We start from the raw sequence: 20,000 nt of genomic DNA, 5'->3' as shown, positions 1-20,000 counted from the left end.
GCTCAATCAGTCTGACAGTACTACTCTTTTGGCCAAATGAATGTCGGTAAAGGGGCACGTGGCATGGCTGGGGTTTGAACCTGAGGCAGAAGTTCAAACCTCACTGGTTTGTCATTATACATGTCATTATACTACAGACAGCACACTACACGTCATTATACTACAGACAGCACACTGTACATGTCATTATACTACAGACAGCACACTACACATGTCATTATACTACAGACAGCACACTACACGTCATTATACTACAGACAGCACACTGTACATGTCATTATACTACAGACAGCACACTACACGTCATTATACTACAGACAGCACACTACACATGTCATTATACTACAGACAGCACACTACATGTCATTATACTACAGACAGCACACTACACATGTCATTATACTACAGACAGCACACTACACGTCATTATACTACAGACAGCACACTGTACATGTCATTATACTACAGACAGCACACTACACGTCATTATACTACAGACAGCACACTACACGTCATTATACTACAGACAGCACACTGTACATGTCATTATACTACAGACAGCACACTACACGTCATTATACTACAGACAGCACACGCCACGTCATTATATTACAGACAGCACACTATACATGTCATTATACTACAGACAGCACACTGTACATGTCATACTACAGACAGCACACTACACATGTCATTATACTACAGACAGCACACGCCACGTCATTATACTACAGACAGCACACTACACATGTCATTATACTACAGACAGCACACGACACGTCATTATACTACAGACAGCACACTACACATGTCATTATACTACAGACAGCACACTACACATGTCATTATATTACAGACAGCACACTGCACATGTCGTTATACTACAGATAGCACACTACACGTCATTATACTACAGACAGCACACTACACATGTCATTATACTACAGATAGCACACTACACATGTCATACTACAGACAGCACACGCCACGTCATTATACTACAGACAGCACACTACACATGTCATTATACTACAGACAGCACACGCCACGTCATTATACTACAGACAGCACACTATACATGTCATTATACTACAGACAGCACACGCCACGTCATTATACTACAGACAGCACACTATACATGTCATTATACTACAGACAGCACACGCCACGTCATTATACTACAGACAGCACACGCCACGTCATTATACTACAGACAGCACACTACACATGTCATTATACTACAGACAGCACACGCCACGTCATTATACTACAGACAGCACACTATACATGTCATTATACTACAGACAGCACACTACACGTCATTATACTACAGACAGCACACTATACATGTCATTATACTACAGACAGCACACGCCACGTCATTATACTACAGACAGCACACTATACATGTCATTATACTACAGACAGCACACTACACATGTCATTATACTACAGACAGCACACGCCACGTCATTATACTACAGACAGCATATGCCACATGTCATTATACTACACACAGCATATGCCACATGTCATTATACTACAGACAGCACACTACACCCTGCACACTACACACTGCAGCTACACACTGCACACTGCACACTACACACTGAAGCTACACACTACACACTGCACACTACATACTACACACTACACACTGCACATTACACACTCTGTACTGTGTGCTCTGTAGGCTACATCAGGCATAGTGATAGAAAGGTCACCCCCACCCACGTCATCCGCATTAATGAGTACTGATGTCTGGCTGAAGTCTGGCATAATTTCCTTTGTGGCCCTTGCATCATTACTGGTTGCAATTGATTGGGAATGGTAAGCGGCACGAATGAGCCGGACCAAGCGGAATACCGGAGGAAGGACACAGCCGTAACGTCTGGCATCCCCTCAGTACACTTTGAGATGTTAATCCGTTTTAGTCTGTTAGTGTATTCATGAGTCACAGACACATTAGTGATGAAGTAGCATGATTTTGGATTTCTGTTTTGTGCTAATGGTCCATGTGACATGTAGGCGGTAACTGGAGGACATGTAGTTGTTCTGTACTAGGTGTTGGGAGGTGGAATCTGGCTGTGGAGGGGTGGAGCTGTCTCCATCTTAACACTGTCTCCATCTTAACATATATATACTGCATATGTTTGTGTGTGTGTGTGTGTATGTGTGTGTGTGTGTGTGTGTCACAGTGTCCTTCGTATTGTTTCCCAGCCTGAAATCCAGAACTATTGATCCTCAACTCATCTAAATCAGTCACACGTACACACACACAAACACACACACACACACACACACACACACACACACACACACACACACACACACACACACATCCAGCCTCTGCAGTTATATGATGCTGACTAATTTTGGCAGCAGATATTGAAGCTCCAATCAATAGTGATAAAAAAATGCACACTTACTCTGGGAAACAGAACCCCCCCCCCGTGTGTGTCATTTCGGACACACGTCTCAGAGAACCGTGATGGACGTCTCCCTTGTGTGAGCGTAACGCTCGGCTAGTGATAGCTCTCCGGTCACTAAGAAACAGACTCCAGGCTGTCAGTCATTCTAATAGGTGACTGCCACTGTGTGCAAATCGATAACCGCAGTGCTGAAAGTTTATGGGTGTCTGTAGCCTTCAGAACATACAGCTTCTCCGTCATTGCATAGATCTCATCAGCCCAATTTGTGGTCAGATAGACCCTGTCAACCTGCCCTGTGGCGATACAGAGGCAAACAAACTTCCCTGTATTCAGATAGACCCAAGCAAACTGCCCCAGACCCAAAGAAAATGCTCCATGATCATACAGAACAACCAACCTGCCCCGGGGTCACACAAACCCAAACAACCGGCCCCGGGGTCACACAAACCCAAACAACCTGCCCCGGGGTCAAACAAACCCAAGCAATCTGCCCCGGGGTCACACAAACCCAAACAACCTGCCCCGGGGTCAGACAGACTCCAGCAGCAGGGAAAAAGTCCCATAAGAAGTCGTTGTGCTGGACGAGCTGCCAAGCTGTTCAGGACTTCCAGATCTCGAGGAAAACCATCTGGGAGCATCTAGGAATTTCTGAAAGTATCTGGGAGTGTCTGGGAGCATTTGAAAGTGTCTGGAAACATTTGGGAGTGTCTGGGAGTGTCCATGCTGAGAACTCCCGTAACAATCCAGATGTTACCCAGAGAGCCGGTGCAGGAGTGAAGGGACCAGTGTGAGCTCCAAGGTTGGAGAACATTGCCTTGTTGCTTAGACTGGGCGTGTAGACTGGGCACATAGAATGTATGTGGTAGACTGGGCGTGTAGACTGGGCTTGTAGACTGGGTATGGTAGACTGGGAGTATAGACTGGGCACACAGAATTGATGTGGTAGACTGGGTGTGTAGACTGGGCTTGTAGACTGAATGTGGTAGACAGTGTTGGTACTTCACACTCTCCAAACATCAGGGGTCTGTGTGTTCTCCACAGCAATGCTGCCCCCTGCTCAGTGAGGGAGGTGATTTGATTGCATGTGACATGTAGCTAATGGCCTTTCAAATTATTTTGCACACCCTGGATTAGCCTATGCAGGCCCGATTAATTACCCCTGCTGAGACCATCCTACCCCAGCTATGTGGTCAATTAATGACCCCTGCTGAAATCATCCTACCCCAGCTCTGTGGTCAATTAATTACCCCTGCTGAGATCATCCTACCCCAGCTGTATGGTCAAGGCGAGTGTCTGACACACAGGAGCGTCACGGATCCTTTAACACCAACGTCGTTAACCTTTCGCTGGTGGATTGAGTTTTTCCTGTTTGGTGACCTCAGGAGGTCCTTCCCTTTTAGGGGTCACCACCTGCCCAGCCTACGAGATGCCTGGTCACACGTGTCACGGGACGAGGGCGCAGGAGCCGCAGTGAGTGACGAACGGAGGATTGAGAGGCTGTTATGGGCTTCTGTTTGCTAGAAAAGGGGTTTCATTAATGCATTCAAACACATTTATGTGTGTGTGTGTGTGTGTGTGTGTGTGTGTGTGTGTGTGTTCAACATGACAGAAAGTGGAAAGGTTGCATTTGCATCTGTTCAGAGGCTGAAAGAGAGTTTTTATCTCTTTGACTGGAGTTCAAAAGTAAAGAAAGAGCATCCAGACACGCCCCCGGCTCCACCCCTAGCATGTCACACATCCTCTTACTCCTTCAAAAAAAGGAGGGCAAAAGACGACTGAAGTACAAACGCTCATGTTGCCGTGGAAACAAATAAAGGTACGGTGGCTAAAGTGGGCGTGTCCGTGCGAGGTTAGGTCAGAGGTGAACCATTTAATTCAGGTTTATTTCATTCAGCACGAAGGCCTGCATGTGTGTCCACTGCTGCACATCGGACGTGTCTAAGATACACACACTCAAGGTCGACCCTTACGCTGAGTAATTGATACGCAGCCGGTCTGTGGTCAGTCCCAGTCTGGTGATGGTTGTAGTGTGGACCAGACCCGTCCTTGGCTCTCTGTGTGTGTGTGTGTGTGTGAATTGCTGGAGGCCTGTTACTGCTTAAATAAATTAAAGTATAATAATGGGTCACTCAACTGCTATGAAATGGAGTGGTAGACTGGAGAGTGTGTGTGTGTGTGTGTGTGTGTGTGTGTGTGTGTGTTCAGTCATAAAACATAACAGTCTATATACTTGTCTTAATCTCTAGTCTTTAACAAGGTGATACCATGTTTTTTTGTGATTAGTCTGGTTTTCATAGAGACAGTCTGACGTTAGTCTGGTTGTCATGGAGTGAGTCTGACGTTAGTCTGGTTGTCATGGAGTCAGTCTGACGTTAGTCTGGTTGTCATGGAGTCAGTCTGATGTTAGTCTGGTTGTCATGGAGTCAGTCTGATGTTAGTCTGGTTGTCATGGAGTCAGTCTGACATTAGTCTGGTTGTCATGGAGTCAGTCTGATGTTAGTCTGGTTGTCATGGAGTGAGTCTGATGTTAGTCTGGTTGTCATGGAGTCAGTCTGATGTTAGTCTGGTTGTCATGGAGTCAGTCTGATGTTAGTTTGGTTGTCATGGAGTCAGTCTGATGTTAGTCTGGTTGTCATGGAGTCAGTCTGACATTAGTCTGGTTGTCATGGAGTGAGTCTGATGTTAGTCTGGTTGTCATGGAGTCAGTCTGACATTAGTCTGGTTGTCATGGAGTCAGTCTGACGTTAGTCTGGTTGTCATGGAGTGAGTCTGATGTTAGTCTGGTTGTCATGGAGTCAGTCTGATGTTAGTCTGGTTGTCATGGAGTCAGTCTGACATTAGTCTGGTTGTCATGGAGTGAGTCTGATGTTAGTCTGGTTGTCATAGAGTCAGTCTGACATTAGTCTGGTTGTCATGGAGTCAGTCTGATGTTAGTCTGGTTGTCATGGAGTCAGTCTGATGTTAGTTTGGTTGTCATGGCTGTAAAGTGTTTTTATTATTCTGTGTTGCTGGATTGCAACCGCAGTCCATCGGGTCTAAAACGGTGAAGTCAGGGAGCAAACTGCTATTTTACTGGTAGGGGAACTGGCTAAAAACAACAGCAAGTCCATGCTGTGGCACCTTCCCTCGGTGGGCGAGAGCTTTAATTTGGTAACTCCTCTGCTCAGCTTCCCCCGAGGAAGATAAGCTGCTGCTTCCAGACCTGTTTGGAGACCGGCCTTCTCCTGTGAGTTCTGCCTTGTTCCGGATCAGTGAATTTTTCCTTGTCACTTTCACCCTCGGCTGGCTCGTTACCTGGAGTAATGCAAACCTGCTTACTGACTTTGTTTTTTGTGGGAAAAAATGGCCTTGGATCCTGCTCTTTGCCTGACTGCACTTACAAAGAGCAAGTGTATATTTAGTAGGAAGGTAATTGTCTTGGTGATGTTACTGTGGCCCCAGACCACATGATTGCGCATGTAATTTCGTTTTAGAAAAATCGTTTGACTGAAACAGAACGTTATGTCTTTGTAGTCATTAAGGCTAATTTAGATAAGGCTGTTTGGGGCAGTTTTCCTTCACCTGCGCAAGAGCTTTCGTGTAGTTTATCATTGCGTACAGGCTTTCGAGCTTCTATAAATATACAAAACGGAATAAATCGTATTTATCCTGTTGTCTAAAGCTTCCACTACTGGAGTTCTGCATAGCTTCATTTTAGGACTATGTTTATTCGGTTTATACAATATTATTATTATTATTCTTATTATTATCTGTCAGTATGTACTAGTGTTTAGGTAATGCTTTGATGTTTAGGTATTTGTATTCTAAAAAGTCTCAAACATTCTTTACTGTGTGTCGTGTGTGCCCCATGCACGTACAAGAGCCGTGGAGTCTCTTTTCAAACAGGATATTGAATATTTTAACAGGAAATGAGATTACCTGCCCTGCTGCATTCATATTCTCATAACATCATAATCTGAATGTCATATACTCATAATATGAACATCATATTCTCATAACATCATAATATGAATGTCATATAGTCATAATCTGAACACGTCATACTCTCATAACATCATAATATGAATGTCATATAGTCATAATCTGAAAATGTCATATTCTCATAACATCATAATATGAATGTCATATAGTCATAATATGAACGTCATTTTCTCATAACATCATAATATGAATGTCATATAGTCATAATCTGAAAATGTCATATTCTCATATCATAATCTGAATGTCATATAGTCATAATACGAACGTCATACTCTCATTACATCATAATATGAATGTCATATAGTCATAATCTGAACATGTCATATTCTCATAACATCACAATCTGAATGTCATATAGTCATAATCTGAAAATGTCATATTCTTATAACATCATAATCTGAATGTCATACTCTCATAACATCATAATCTGAATGTCATATACTCATAATCTGAACGCCATTTTCTCATAACATCATAATCTGAATGTCATATAGTCATAATCTGAAAATGTCCTATTCTCATAACAGGACATGGATAATTGATCTTTAATCTGGAGCCCTAATCTTCCAGGTTGTACATATGTGATGTGTAGGTAGTGTGAACACACCTTGGATCCAGTCGTCATGGTGACCATCTTCAAGGCACAGCTTCATGGGCTGGACCGATTGAACATTCAGGCAAAGGGGAAGCTGTTTCAGGATCGCCAGGAGATTACGCTTTTCCCATTTAATGGCGCGTCCGTATGACTAACAAGCTGTCCGGGCTCCAGAGCGCGCAAAGACCACTGCGTTCCTCGGCCTCTGTTCGCTGGTTTAATGCTGGATAACAATCTCACCGGCGGCGGGTCCCGGGAGTTTCCGCATGCGCGTGACTCAGGAAATGTACGAGGTGCACTGCAGGCAGATGAGAGGAAGTGGAACACGTGTAGTGTCACAGTGCTGGCCTGTCCCGTGTTTACTGGTTAATTGCTTCTGTTCCACTGCCTGCTGGGAATTTGGGCGCAACAAGGCATGGCTTGATGAGCTGCCTCTGGGTTGTGTGTGTGTGTGTGTGTGTGTGTGTGTGTGTGTGTGTGTGTCTGTGTCCAACACCAAAACAGACAAAATGCTTGCAGTGCCAAGCAGACTGAAACCGATCACTGTGAAGTTAATTCAGCAGAAATCACTGTTCATATGGAGGAACTCTCCCTCACACACACATACACACACACTATGAAAGTTACATGCACATAATGAAATCCACTTGCACAGAGAGTAGAGGAGAAGTGCTTTGGAGCTAACAGGGTAGGTTGGGTTAGGGTTAGATTTAGAGTTAGGGTTAGGGTTAGAGTTAGAGTTAGGGTTAGAGTTAGAGTTAGATTTAGAGTTAGGGTTAGAGTTAGATTTAGAGTTAGGGTTAGAGTTAGGGTTAGGGTTAGAGTTAGATTTAGAGTTAGAGTTAGGGTTAGGGTTAGAGTTAGAGTTAGAGTTAGGGTTAGGGTTAGAGTTAGGGTTACAGTTAGAGTTAGAGTTAGGGTTAGGGTTAGGGTTAGAGTTAGGGTTAGGGTTAGGGTTAGAGTTAGGGTTAGAGTTAGAGTTAGGGTTAAGGTTAGGGTTAGGGTTAGAGTTAGAGTTAGGGTTAGGGTTAGAGTTAGGGTTACAGTTAGATTTAGAGTTAGGGTTAGGGTTAGAGTTAGGGTTAGGGTTAGAGTTAGAGTTAGGGTTAGGGTTAGAGTTAGGGTTACAGTTAGGGTTAGAGTTAGAGTTAGGGTTAGGGTTTAGGGGTTAGGGTTTAGGGGTTACGGTTTAGGGGTTACGGTTTAGGGGTCAGGTTAGGGTTAGGGTTTAGGTTTAGGGTTAGAGTTAGGGTTAGAGTTGGGGTTAGGGTTAAGGTTAGAGTTAGAGTTAGGGTTAGAGTTAGAGTTAGGGTTTAGGGGTTACGGTTTAGGGGGTAGGGGTAGGGTTAGGGTTAGGGTTAGGATTAGGGTTTAGTGTTAGGGTTTAGGGTTAGAGTTAGGGTTAGGGTTTAGGGGTTAGAGTTTAGGGTTAGGGTTAAAGTTGGGTTTAGGGTTAGCATTAGGGTTAGGGTTAAGGTTTAGGGATTAGGGTTGGGGTTAGGGTTAGCATTAGGGTTAGGGTTAGGGTTTAGAGGTTAGGGTTTAGGGGTTAGGGTAAGGTTTAGCATTAGGGTCAGGGTTAGCGTTAGGTTTAGGGTTAAGGTTTAGGGGTTAGGGTTTAGCATTAGAGTTTTGGGTTTAGGGTTGTATAGCTGGAGCTGTGTTGTGTCTATATGACTATCTAAGGTTCTTGAGTATGATTAGGGTTTAGGATTAGGGTTAGGTTTTAGGGCTTGGGTTTAGGGTTAGGGTTAGGGTTAAGGGTTAGGGTTAGGGTTTAGGGTTGTATAGCTGGAGCTATGTTGTGTCTGTATGACTATCTAAGGCTCTTGAGTATGAATTAGGGTTAGGATTTATGGTTAGGGTTAGAGTTTAGGGTTAGGGTTATGAATGCTATACTTCAACATCCTGTTTTAGGAAAACGTCTGATTTGCTGCTTAAAATAAGATTCACTCACCTCCCCACTTTGTCTCTCTAGAATTCTTCCTGGAGTTGCTGGACAACTCGGAAAAGTCCCTGAACGACATGTTTGTGCGCACCTACGGCAAGCTGTACACGCACAACTCTGAGATCTTCGAGGACCTTTTTTCTGAGCTGAAGCGCTACTACACGGGCGGCAACGTGAACCTGGAGGAGATGCTGAACGACTTCTGGTCGCGTCTTCTGGAGAGGGTGTTCCAGCTGCTCAACTCCCAGTACACCTTCGGCGACGACTACCTGGAGTGCATCAGCAAGTACGCCGACCAGCTGAAGCCCTTTGGAGACGCACCACACAAGCTGAAGGCCCAGGTGACGCGCGCTTTTGTCGCTGCGCGTACCTTCGTCCAGGGTCTCATGGTGGGCCGCGAGGTGGCCAATCGGGTGTCCAAGGTGAGTCTGAGTTCAGGTCCCCTCATCTCCCTCTGTCCGTCTAGACACCCTGGCTGGCCGGCTGTCTGTTCGCAGTTCTCTCTGTCTGAGTCTTTGTCTCTTTGCCTGTCTCCATGTCTGTCTGTCTGTCTGTCTGTCTGTCTTTTTGAGACTTTGTCTCTCCATTTCTCTGCCTTTCTCCATGTCTCTGTATGTGTCTTTCTGTCATAGATTTGATTCTCAGGCAGCTCACGCACACACACACCCACACACACACACATGCACGCATGCACGCACGCACACACACACACACACACACACACACACACACACACACACTGTCATACTGATATATGTCATACATTCCAGCGTTCCTCCGGATGACAGCACCTGCTAAATGTTGAAAATGTGGTTTCAGTGGTGAACACGTCCCTACAGCAGACTGGTAGATGTCGGAGTTAATCCAGACAAGCGATACCCAGCATGCTCTACTGCAGAACTGCCGTGCGTGCGCTGAAACCAGCCGGGGTTCACGGTGTCGACTTTGATCTGAAATCGCGGCTTTAATATTTTCAGCGTTTGTTATTGAAACGCATCTATCACACAATCACATGAACCGCCTGAAACCGAGTACGCGAGTTCGGCTCTCTGCCGGTGTCCGTCCGGTCCAGGCCAGTTTGCGCCGGCATCGGCCGGTGACGGGCGGCGGTCCCTTTAATGTGACGGCCCGTGTCACGCCGCTCCCGGCCGGGCGGAGCAGAGAAGATGAAAGGAGAAGCGAACTCGTGCCAGGCTGCTCTCAACCCCCCAGTGCGCCATCCTCTCCGTAGGCATGGGGCTTGCTGGGAAAATGAAATGCGGAGATCAGTGGTTATTTCCAGTTTGTTATAGTGGCGGATTTAACAAAAAATAGCCCGGCACAAAAAACAAAACTAGACAGCCAACCCCCAACCCCACCTTCTCTCCGGAACAGCCGTATGACACGTGGGTAAGGAATTCGATTTTACACATTTTTTCCCCCCTTGAGATCTTGACATTGCAGCGTAAAGGCTTGTCTGTCAAAACAGAAAAACAATTAGCCTCATGTCACAGTGAACGTTTCTCCGCCCCGCCCTCTAGGCCAGGCCTGCTGCTGGGTGTAGCCACAGAGGCCACGCCCACCCCCCAGTTCATCACATGGCCCTGATGTGAGCTCTGGATGAGGAGTTTTGTGTTACGGCACCGCCTCGTCTCCCGGGAGCCTGAGCGAGGAGATGAGCTGTGGGTGGGGCAGGACTCACCCGATCAGACGTGACCTTTGTCCCGCGGCGATCGTTCGCGGCGGAGGGCAGAAGTAGAGGGCCTCCTCATCAAAGAAAGCAGACTACAGTCGCGCTTGGCCACAGCCGCTGCTAAGCTATTAGCAGGTGTCTTTGAGGGAGGCTAATTACTCAGAATCTCCTCGTGGAGATGGGGACGCCCGCCTTAGTTCTGGTCGTCGGCCTGACAACAGAAAGTGCTGGAGTAGTAGATTTTTCCGTGGCATCACAGAACATGGGTTTAGAAAACTGGACGAGGGAGTGTGGATCACCTACAGGTTACGTGACTGTGTGTTCACACACCTACAGGCTGCGTGACTGTGTGTTCACACACCTACAGGCTACGTGACTGTGTTCACACACCTACAGGCTGCGTGACTGTGTGTTCACACACCTACAGGTTACGTGACTGTGTGTTCACACACCTACAGGCTACGTGACTGTGTTCACACACCTACAGGCTACGTGACTGTGTTCACACACCTACAGGCTACGTGACTGTGTGTTCAGACACCTACAGGCTACGTGACTGTGTTCGCACACCTACAGGCTACGTGACTGTGTGTTCACACACCTACAGGCTACGTGACTGTGTGTTCAGACACCTACAGGCTACGTGACTGTGTTCACACACCTACAGGCTACGTGACTGTGTGTTCACACACCTACAGGCTACGTGACTGTGTGTTCAGACACCTACAGGCTACGTGACTGTGTGTTCACACACCTACAGGCTACGTGACTGTGTGTTCACACACCTACAGGCTACGTGACTGTGTGTTCACACACCTACAGGTTACGTGACTGTGTGTTCACACACCTACAGGTTACGTGACTGTGTGTTCACACACCTACAGGCTACGTGACTGTGTGTTCACACACCTACAGGCTGCGTGACTGTGTGTTCACACACCTACAGGCTACGTGACTGTGTGTTCACACACCTACAGGCTACGTGACTGTGTGTTCACACACCTACAGGCTACGTGACTGTGTGTTCACACACCTACAGGTTACGTGACTGTGTGTTCACACACCTACAGGTTACGTGACTGTGTGTTCACACACCTACAGGCTACGTGACTGTGTTCACACACCTACAGGCTACGTGACTGTGTTCACACACGTACAGGCTACGTGACTGTGTGTTCACACACGTACAGGCTGCGTGACTGTGTGTTCACACACCTACAGGTTACGTGACTGTGTGTTCACACACCTACAGGCTGCGTGACTGTGTTCACACACCTACAGGCTACGTGACTGTGTGTTCAGACACGTACAGGCTACGTGACTGTGTGTTCAGACACCTACAGGCTGCGTGACTGTGTGTTCACACACCTATAGGCTACGTGACTGTGTGTTCACACACCTACAGGCTGCGTGACTGTGTTCACACACCTACAGGCTACGTGACTGTGTGTTCAGACACGTACAGGCTACGTGACTGTGTGTTCACACACCTACAGGCTATGTGACTGTGTGTTCACACACCTACAGGCTACGTGACTGTGTTCACACACCTACAGGCTACGTGACTGTGTGTTCAGACACCTACAGGCTACGTGACTGTGTTCGCACACCTACAGGCTACGTGACTGTGTGTTCACACACCTACAGGCTACGTGACTGTGTGTTCAGACACCTACAGGCTACGTGACTGTGTTCACACACCTACAGGCTACGTGACTGTGTGTTCAGACACCTACAGGCTACGTGACTGTGTGTTCACACACCTACAGGCTACGTGACTGTGTGTTCACACACCTACAGGCTACATGACTGTGTGTTCACACACCTACAGGCTACGTGACTGTGTGTTCACACACCTACAGGTTACGTGACTGTGTGTTCACACACCTACAGGTTACGTGACTGTGTGTTCACACACCTACAGGCTACGTGACTGTGTTCACACACCTACAGGCTACGTGACTGTGTTCACACGTACAGGCTACGTGACTGTGTGTTCACACACGTACAGGCTGCGTGACTGTGTGTTCACACACCTACAGGTTACGTGACTGTGTGTTCACACACCTACAGGCTGCGTGACTGTGTTCACACACCTACAGGCTACGTGACTGTGTGTTCAGACACGTACAGGCTACGTGACTGTGTGTTCACACACCTACAGGCTATGTGACTGTGTGTTCACACACCTACAGGCTACGTGACTGTGTGTTCACACACCTACAGGCTGCGTGTTTGCGTGTTCACACACCTCCAGACATCTGACCTCTTCCTGAGTGAAAAATCAACACTTTGTGTTTTATTTTATTCGTCATAACATGCTAGTTTCCCTACGGAGTTATCGTACAGTGTAAGTGTGTATTAATCCCACGTTAATCCCGTGTTAGTAAAACCCAGAGGTTACTCTGACCATCTTTACCATATGTTCACTGTGGACCTGGACTTCGTAAGTGTGGGTGAGTGGGGAGTTTGTGATAATGTGGAGTTTGTCTGATAATGGCCCAGTTTGCAGATGCACACAGTTGCCGTTTCCACTCCTAGGTGACAAAGCAGCAGAGTGTGTGTGTGTGTGTGTGTGTTTTGTGTCTATGGCTCTGTTTGTGTGTGTGTGTGTGTGTGTGTGTGTGTGTGTGAGTGTGTTTTGTTTCTTTGTGTGTGTGTGTGTGTGTTTGTATGTGTGTGTTTGTTTTGATTCTGTGTGTGGTGTGTGTGTGTGTGTGTGTGTGTGTGTGTGTGTGTGTGTGTGGCTCTGTTTGTGTGTGTGTGTGTGTGTGTGTGTGTGGCTCTGTTTGTGTGTGTGGTGTGTGTGTGTGTGTGTGTGTGTGTGGCTCTGTTTGTGTGTGTGTGTGTGTGTGTGTGTGTGTGTGTGTGAGTGTGCTTTGTTTCTTTGTGCATGTGCGTGTGTGTGTGTGTGTGTGTTTTATGTCTGTGGCTCTGTTTGTGTGTGTGTGTGTGAGTGTGTTTTGTTTCTTTGTGTGTGTGTGTTTGTTTTGATTCTGTGTGTGTGTGTGTGTGTGTGTGGGACCAGCTCATATAAGACTAATTACACTCCCATCGCTCCAGTTGGTGGGGTCATATGAATTAGTATAATCTATTCCGTTGCCAAAGCCATCAGAATGTGTTTGGGCTTCATACGGTTATCCATAATATAACCCTAACTCTAACTCTAACTCTAACCCTAACTCTAACTCTAACTCTAACTCTAACTCTAACTCTAACTCTAACCCTAACTCTAACTCTAACTCTAACTCTAACCCTAACTCTAACTCTAACCCTAACCCTAACCCTAACCCTAACTCTAACTCTAACCCTAACCCTAACTCTAACCCTAACTAACTCTAACTCTAACCCTAACCCTAACCCTAACCCTAACTCTAACTCTAACTCTAACCCTAACCCTAACTCTAACTCTAACCCTAACTAACTCTAACTCTAACCCTAACCCTAACCCTAACCCTAACTCTAACTCTAACTCTAACCCTAACCCTAACCCTAACTCTAACTCTAACTCTAACCTTAACTCTAACGCTAACCCTAACCCTAACTCTAACTCTAACTCTAACCCTAATCCATCCTGCCTGTACGGGTTCATCATTTTGTCTTTTCATTCCAAGTCACATGATGATGAATATAAAATAATTTGAGGTAAAATTACTGTGTGGAAGGACCAGAGGGGCAATTTTCATGGTGAGGGGCAACCGGAGTGTGACGGGTGGCCATCCGCTGCCCTAACCCTCCTTGATCCGGAGAGAATGGATCACATGACTACGGCGGGACTACCTGTTATTCCCAGGGATTTATCCTGCTATGTTTCTAAAGGACTACAAGGGAAAACTTGGGAAGATTGGGGAATTCTTGTTCTGTGATGCAGCAGGTGTGTCACGTAAAGATCGGCCAGACCGATGGCTGGGGAACGCTGGGATAGGTGTGGTTTAACTCAGTTGGGGAACGCTGGGATAGGTGGGGTTTAATTCTGCTGGGGAATGCTGGGATAGGCGGGGTTTAACTCGGCTGGGGTTAGCCTTACACTTCTATAATCTTAGAAGACCAGTCCCTATGTTGTGTTGGAGCTCTGCCCAGCTGACCCTCTAAGCCCCTCCCCCCAGGCAGGCACAGAGACGTCTGAAAGGGCAGCCAAACTAACCCCGCGGACCATGATTGGAGAAAGAGCCGAGTTCTCTTTCAGTGACCAGCTGGGAGTTTCTCCGTGCCTCCATTAGCCAGAGAGTGGGTGCTGAAAAAGACTCGGTTTCCCTGTTTAGCAGCAGGTCCATGGATCTGGACATCTGTCCCGAGCCTAGAAGATGCGCGCCCGACGGCCAGCCCCTGTCTGAAACCTCAGAGTGTTTGGGAGATTGAATTACCCGGCGCTGGGCTGAGAGGAGGCGCAGAGAGGAGGTGTCTGACGTGCTGGCCGGCTCATTATCACAGGGGGGTCGGGGGCTGTCTGCCAGCCCGGGGAGGGGCCCGTCTGTTTTTACCTGGAGCCTCGGAGCTGCTGTCATCACTCTCGCTAAGTTACAGTTGACCCTTTGCATTATGGGGCTTGGGGGAGGACACTTGGGTTCACAGCAGGGCTTTGATCTGGGGGCTCACTGTGAGTGTCAGGTTAGTGCCATACGACCCACACACACACACACACACACACACACAACGATGCAGCACAGCATAGCCAGGAGACAGAGGACTAACCTTGGGTTGCTTTAAGTGTGTGTGTGGGCGGGGTTAGGGTTAGGTGTGTATACACCAGTACAGTGTGGCCTGCCAAGAACCAAACAGATAATCATTTAGTATGATGCAGTCAAGACAACTTGGACTGCCATAATGGGAACTGGCTTGACTAGGACTGGTTAACTGGGACTGGATTAAATGGGAGTGGCATGACTGGAACTGGCTTGACTGGGACTGGTTTAACTTGGACAGGCTTGACTGGGACTGACATAACTGGGATTGACATAACTGGGACTGGTTTAACTGGGACTGTTTTAAGTGGGACTGACATAACTGAGATTGGGTAAACTGGGACTGGTTTGGTTGGACCTGGCTTGGAGCAATACATTTGATGACATGAAGGCTAACCATTAATGACATTTTTTTTCATATTGTTAAAGAATTCTTGAAAATACAAATGAGGACAAAACCCACATTATTTTCACTTCTGTCAGTGACGTCCTTCCCACATAGGTAATTAATATGGTAATGATATGTAAATTAATGCTATAAGTTATTAATATAATAATGATATATAAATTAATGCTATATGTTATTAATATAATAATAATGATATATAAATTCATGTTATATGTTATTTATATAATAGTGATATATAAATTAATGCTATATGTTATTAATATTATAATAATGACATATAAATTAATGCTATATGTTTTTAATATAATAATGATATATAAATTAATGCCATATGGTATTAATATAATAATAATGACATATAAATTAGTGCTATTTATTATCAATATAATAATAGTGATATATAAATTAATGCTATATGTTATTAATTATAATAATTATATATAAATTAATGCTATCTATATCTATCTATCTATCTATCTATCTATCTATCTATCTATCTATCTATCTATCTATATATATATATATATATATATATATATATATATATATATATATATATATATGTGTGTGTGTGTGTGTGTGTGTGTGTGTTATTAAGCTATATGTTATTAAGCTAATAATAATTCTATATATACATTTATGCTATATATTACTAATATAATAATAATTATTTATAACTTAATGCTATGTTATTCTATTCCTGTGCTTTTTGTCTTATTGGTCTAATGTGTGTGTGTGTGTTTCTGTCTTTGTGTGTTGCGGTTTGTTACGGTGTGTGGTAACACACACACTCCAGCACTATAGGGTATATCCATGCTCTTTTTAGTGTGTTACAGTGTGTTATGGTGTGTATATCGATTCTTAGTATGTCATGGTGTGTTACAGTGTGTATATCGGTTCTTAGTGTGTTACAGTGTGTTACAGTGTGTATAATGGTTCTTAGTGTGTTACGGTATGTATATCGGTTCTTAGTGTGTTACGGTGTGTTACAGTGTGTGTATCGGTGCTGTTCTTAGTGTGTTACGGTGTGTGTATTGGTGCTGTTCTTAGTGTGTTACGGTGTGTTATGGTGTGTGTATTGGTGCTGTTCTTAGTGTGTTACGGTGTGTTACGGTGTGTGTATTGGTGCTGTTCTTAGTGTGTTACGGTGTGTTATGGTGTGTGTATTGGTGCTGTTCTTAGTGTGTTACGGTGTGTGTATTGGTGCTGTTCTTAGTGTGTTACGGTGTGTTATGGTGTGTGTATTGGTGCTGTTCTTAGTGTGTTACAGTGTGTTACAGTGTGTGTATTGGTGCTGTTCTTAGTGTGTTACGGTGTGTTATGGTGTGTGTATTGGTGCTGTTCTTAGTGTGTTACGGTGTGTTACGGTGTGTGTATTGGTGCTGTTCTTAGTGTGTTACGGTGTGTGTATTGGTGCTGTTCTTAGTGTGTTACGGTGTGTGTATTGGTGCTCTCCTGTCCGTATTATTTCTGCTCATCAGTCCGACGCTACTACCATATGCGGCTGTGGTTGTCATGACGACCCCGTCTGGCCAGCCCAAAGCTTTGTTTGACGTCTGTGTTCCCGGACCTTTTTCCGGGTGGTGCCTTTGAAGTCTCCTGCTGTCCTGCAGGTCAGGTCAGGGCTTTGTTGGGCTTTACTCCATGCTGCGAGGTGGAGACAGGGACCCTGGGCTCCCATGGTCACACCCAGACCCCTGACCTGGAGAAACTGCCGGCTTTTTCAGCTCAGCACGTTGGCGGGAGGTTTTCAACTTCACGCCCAGGCTCAGAAAAGCCATAGATGCAGGTGAGGTGTCAGGATATTCAGTATATGTCAGGAATATTCCGTATATGTCAGGATATTTAGTATATTTCAGGAATATTCAGTATTTGTCAGGATATTCAGTATATGTGATGAATAGTCAGTATATGGCAGGATATTCAGTATATTTCAGGAATATTCAGTATATGACAGGATATTCAGTATATGTCAGGATATTCAGTATGTTTCAGGAATATTCAGTATATGTCAGGATATTCAGTATATTTCAGGAATATTCAGTATAATTCAGGATACAGATGCAAGTGAGAAGGAAAATTTGCCTAGAGCAAATACGAAGAACTGGAACCCCCGTAAAAACAATACAGGGAATATCTACAGGGAACAATGTTACCATGTTTGTGTAGTTTTATTGTGTTTAATGTGTTTCATGTGTCTGATTTATTCTGATGACCTGCTGTATGATTCCATGGAAACATTCCATTTGGACTCGGTATGGCTGGATTTGCTTCTAAAGAGCAAAACTGTGTAGAACTTATTTCTTAAATGTTAAATGTTTTACAAATACTGCTTTGTACAGTGCCTCTGCATAGTTGGCCATGGGTCAATGGCAACCACGGCAGCCACATCACCCATGGCAACCACGTCACCCACGGCAACCATTGCAGTTCCACTATAGCCGAGGGGAGCTCACATCTGGTGTCAGGCATGATGAGGTCATAATACAGCTTTAATGTTCAATCGGGTACAACAAGGGCCTTTGTGTGTGTGTGTGTGTGTGTGTGTGTGTGTGTGTGTGTGTGGCAGCAGGTCTAGGGATGGCGTGTGTGTGTGTGGCGGCGGCCACCTCTGTCTAGGGGCTCCACAGCTGTCTAGGGGCTCCACAGCTGTCTAGGGGCTCCACAGCTGTCTAGGGACTCCACAGCTGTCTAGGGGCTCCACAGTGACTGTGACACTTATGTAGGATGTTGGATATCCTCCACGAGTCTTAATATATCCACCTCAGACAGTTTCAGCACAAGCTGCCCACAGTGTCTGTGTCTTTATTTAGTTATTTTGGGGGGGGTGTGGGTAGGTAGCTGGGAGGGGTGTTTTTATCGGGGCTAGGTAGCTGGGAGGGGTGTTTTTATCGGGGGTATGTAGCTGGGAGGGGTGTTTTTGTGGGTGGGTAGGTAGGAGAGGATCCATATCCAGTCCAGGTAGACTCTCCACCAGTGTTCCCCAGGGCTCAGTATTACGACACGCCGGTCTCCAGACGTTTCTCAGCATGCGTGACTGACATTGCATCATGGATGTCATGAATGTCGTGGATGTCATGAATGTCATGGATGACAGCCCACTACTTGAAGCTCAACCCTAGTAAAACTGAGCTTCTGTTCATCCCAGGTACTCCCAACCCTTACCATGACCTCACTGTTTCCTTTGAGAACTCCCTGGTATTACCATCTGAAGCTGCCCGTAGTCTGGGCAGAACTTTGGACAACCAATTGTTTCAAATCTAACCTGGTCTTGCAGGTTTCTCCTTTGTAAAATACGAAGCATTCAGCCCTTTCTCTGTGATGAAACAACGCTGATCTCTGTGATGAAACACCTCTGTTCTCTGTGCATCTGCAGTTTCTGCACGCCTCTCCAAATACTGTTACCAACACAACCAGAGTGTTGTCTTTGTGAAGGTGTCCTTGAAGCACAGAACAGCTGAGCTCAGGACAGCAGGATGTCTGACCACTGCAAAATGTGTGTGTGTGTGTGTGTGTGTGTGTGTGTGTGTGTGTGCATGTGCGTGTGCACACCTACACAGCCCCCAGACACACACACACACACACACACAAACACACACACCCACACAGACACACACACACACACACACACACACACAACATGGGCAACATGGAAGCGAGGTGCTCCAAGAAGCCGGCGTTATTTTGTGGTGTCTCCTTTGTTGGAGTTGGGCTTCTACGATACATTGCTTACTGGTTATTCCGATAAATGATCCTTGTCTGACCCGACCCAGTCCTGACCCGACCCTCATCTGACCCGACCCGGTTCTTCTACAGGAAAACGACTCATGAAGGAAATACGTAGCACATTCATGGTGGATAGTCCATCATATTCTCCAGTCTTCATGTCATGTGATCTGACAATAAAACATCTGTGGGTGTGGCTTCCTGAGGTGCCCCTCCCACCCCTCAGCCTATTGGTCAGTCAGAGTGACCGCATTTAAATGTGGTGACATCATAACAGGAGCAGTAGCTCAACACTACAGACAGGACCCTCGGGTCTGTGATGGTTGAAATCACCAGCACTTTCAAATTTACACCTTTGTCCTAGAAAATCACACTGCACCAGAGCAGTGTGTTTGTGTTTATGTGTGTGTGTGTGTGTGTATGTGTGTGTGTCTGTCTGTGTGTGTGCCTGGTCATATTTGGTACTCGGTGTAGAATCGTGCATTTCTAGTGGTAATGGCAACCTTGTAGTGTAGTTTATTATTACATTGCAATAACTGGATGTAATTAGCTGTT

The 20,000-nt window shown here is 45.7% G+C and overlaps 1 protein-coding gene across 4 annotated transcripts in view; it reads left to right on the top strand.

The window, feature by feature from the left end:
* Positions 1–20,000, top strand: part of gpc6a (glypican 6a) — a 137,644-nt gene that overhangs the window by 55,714 nt on the left and 61,930 nt on the right. For all 4 annotated transcript variants that reach the window (XM_081701142.1, XM_081701141.1, XM_035534931.2 and 1 more), the window contains one exon: positions 8,987–9,378. In XM_081701142.1, the coding sequence (XP_081557268.1) occupies positions 8,987–9,378 (392 nt within the window). The remainder of the gene's footprint in view (positions 1–8,986; positions 9,379–20,000) is intronic.

Source organism: Electrophorus electricus, chromosome 18 (genome assembly GCF_041902795.1).
Source record: "Electrophorus electricus isolate QZ-2024a chromosome 18, ASM4190279v1, whole genome shotgun sequence".
In the NCBI taxonomy this organism is placed as follows: domain Eukaryota; kingdom Metazoa; phylum Chordata; class Actinopteri; order Gymnotiformes; family Gymnotidae; genus Electrophorus; species Electrophorus electricus.
This window is presented reverse-complemented; position numbering and strand designations above follow the sequence as displayed.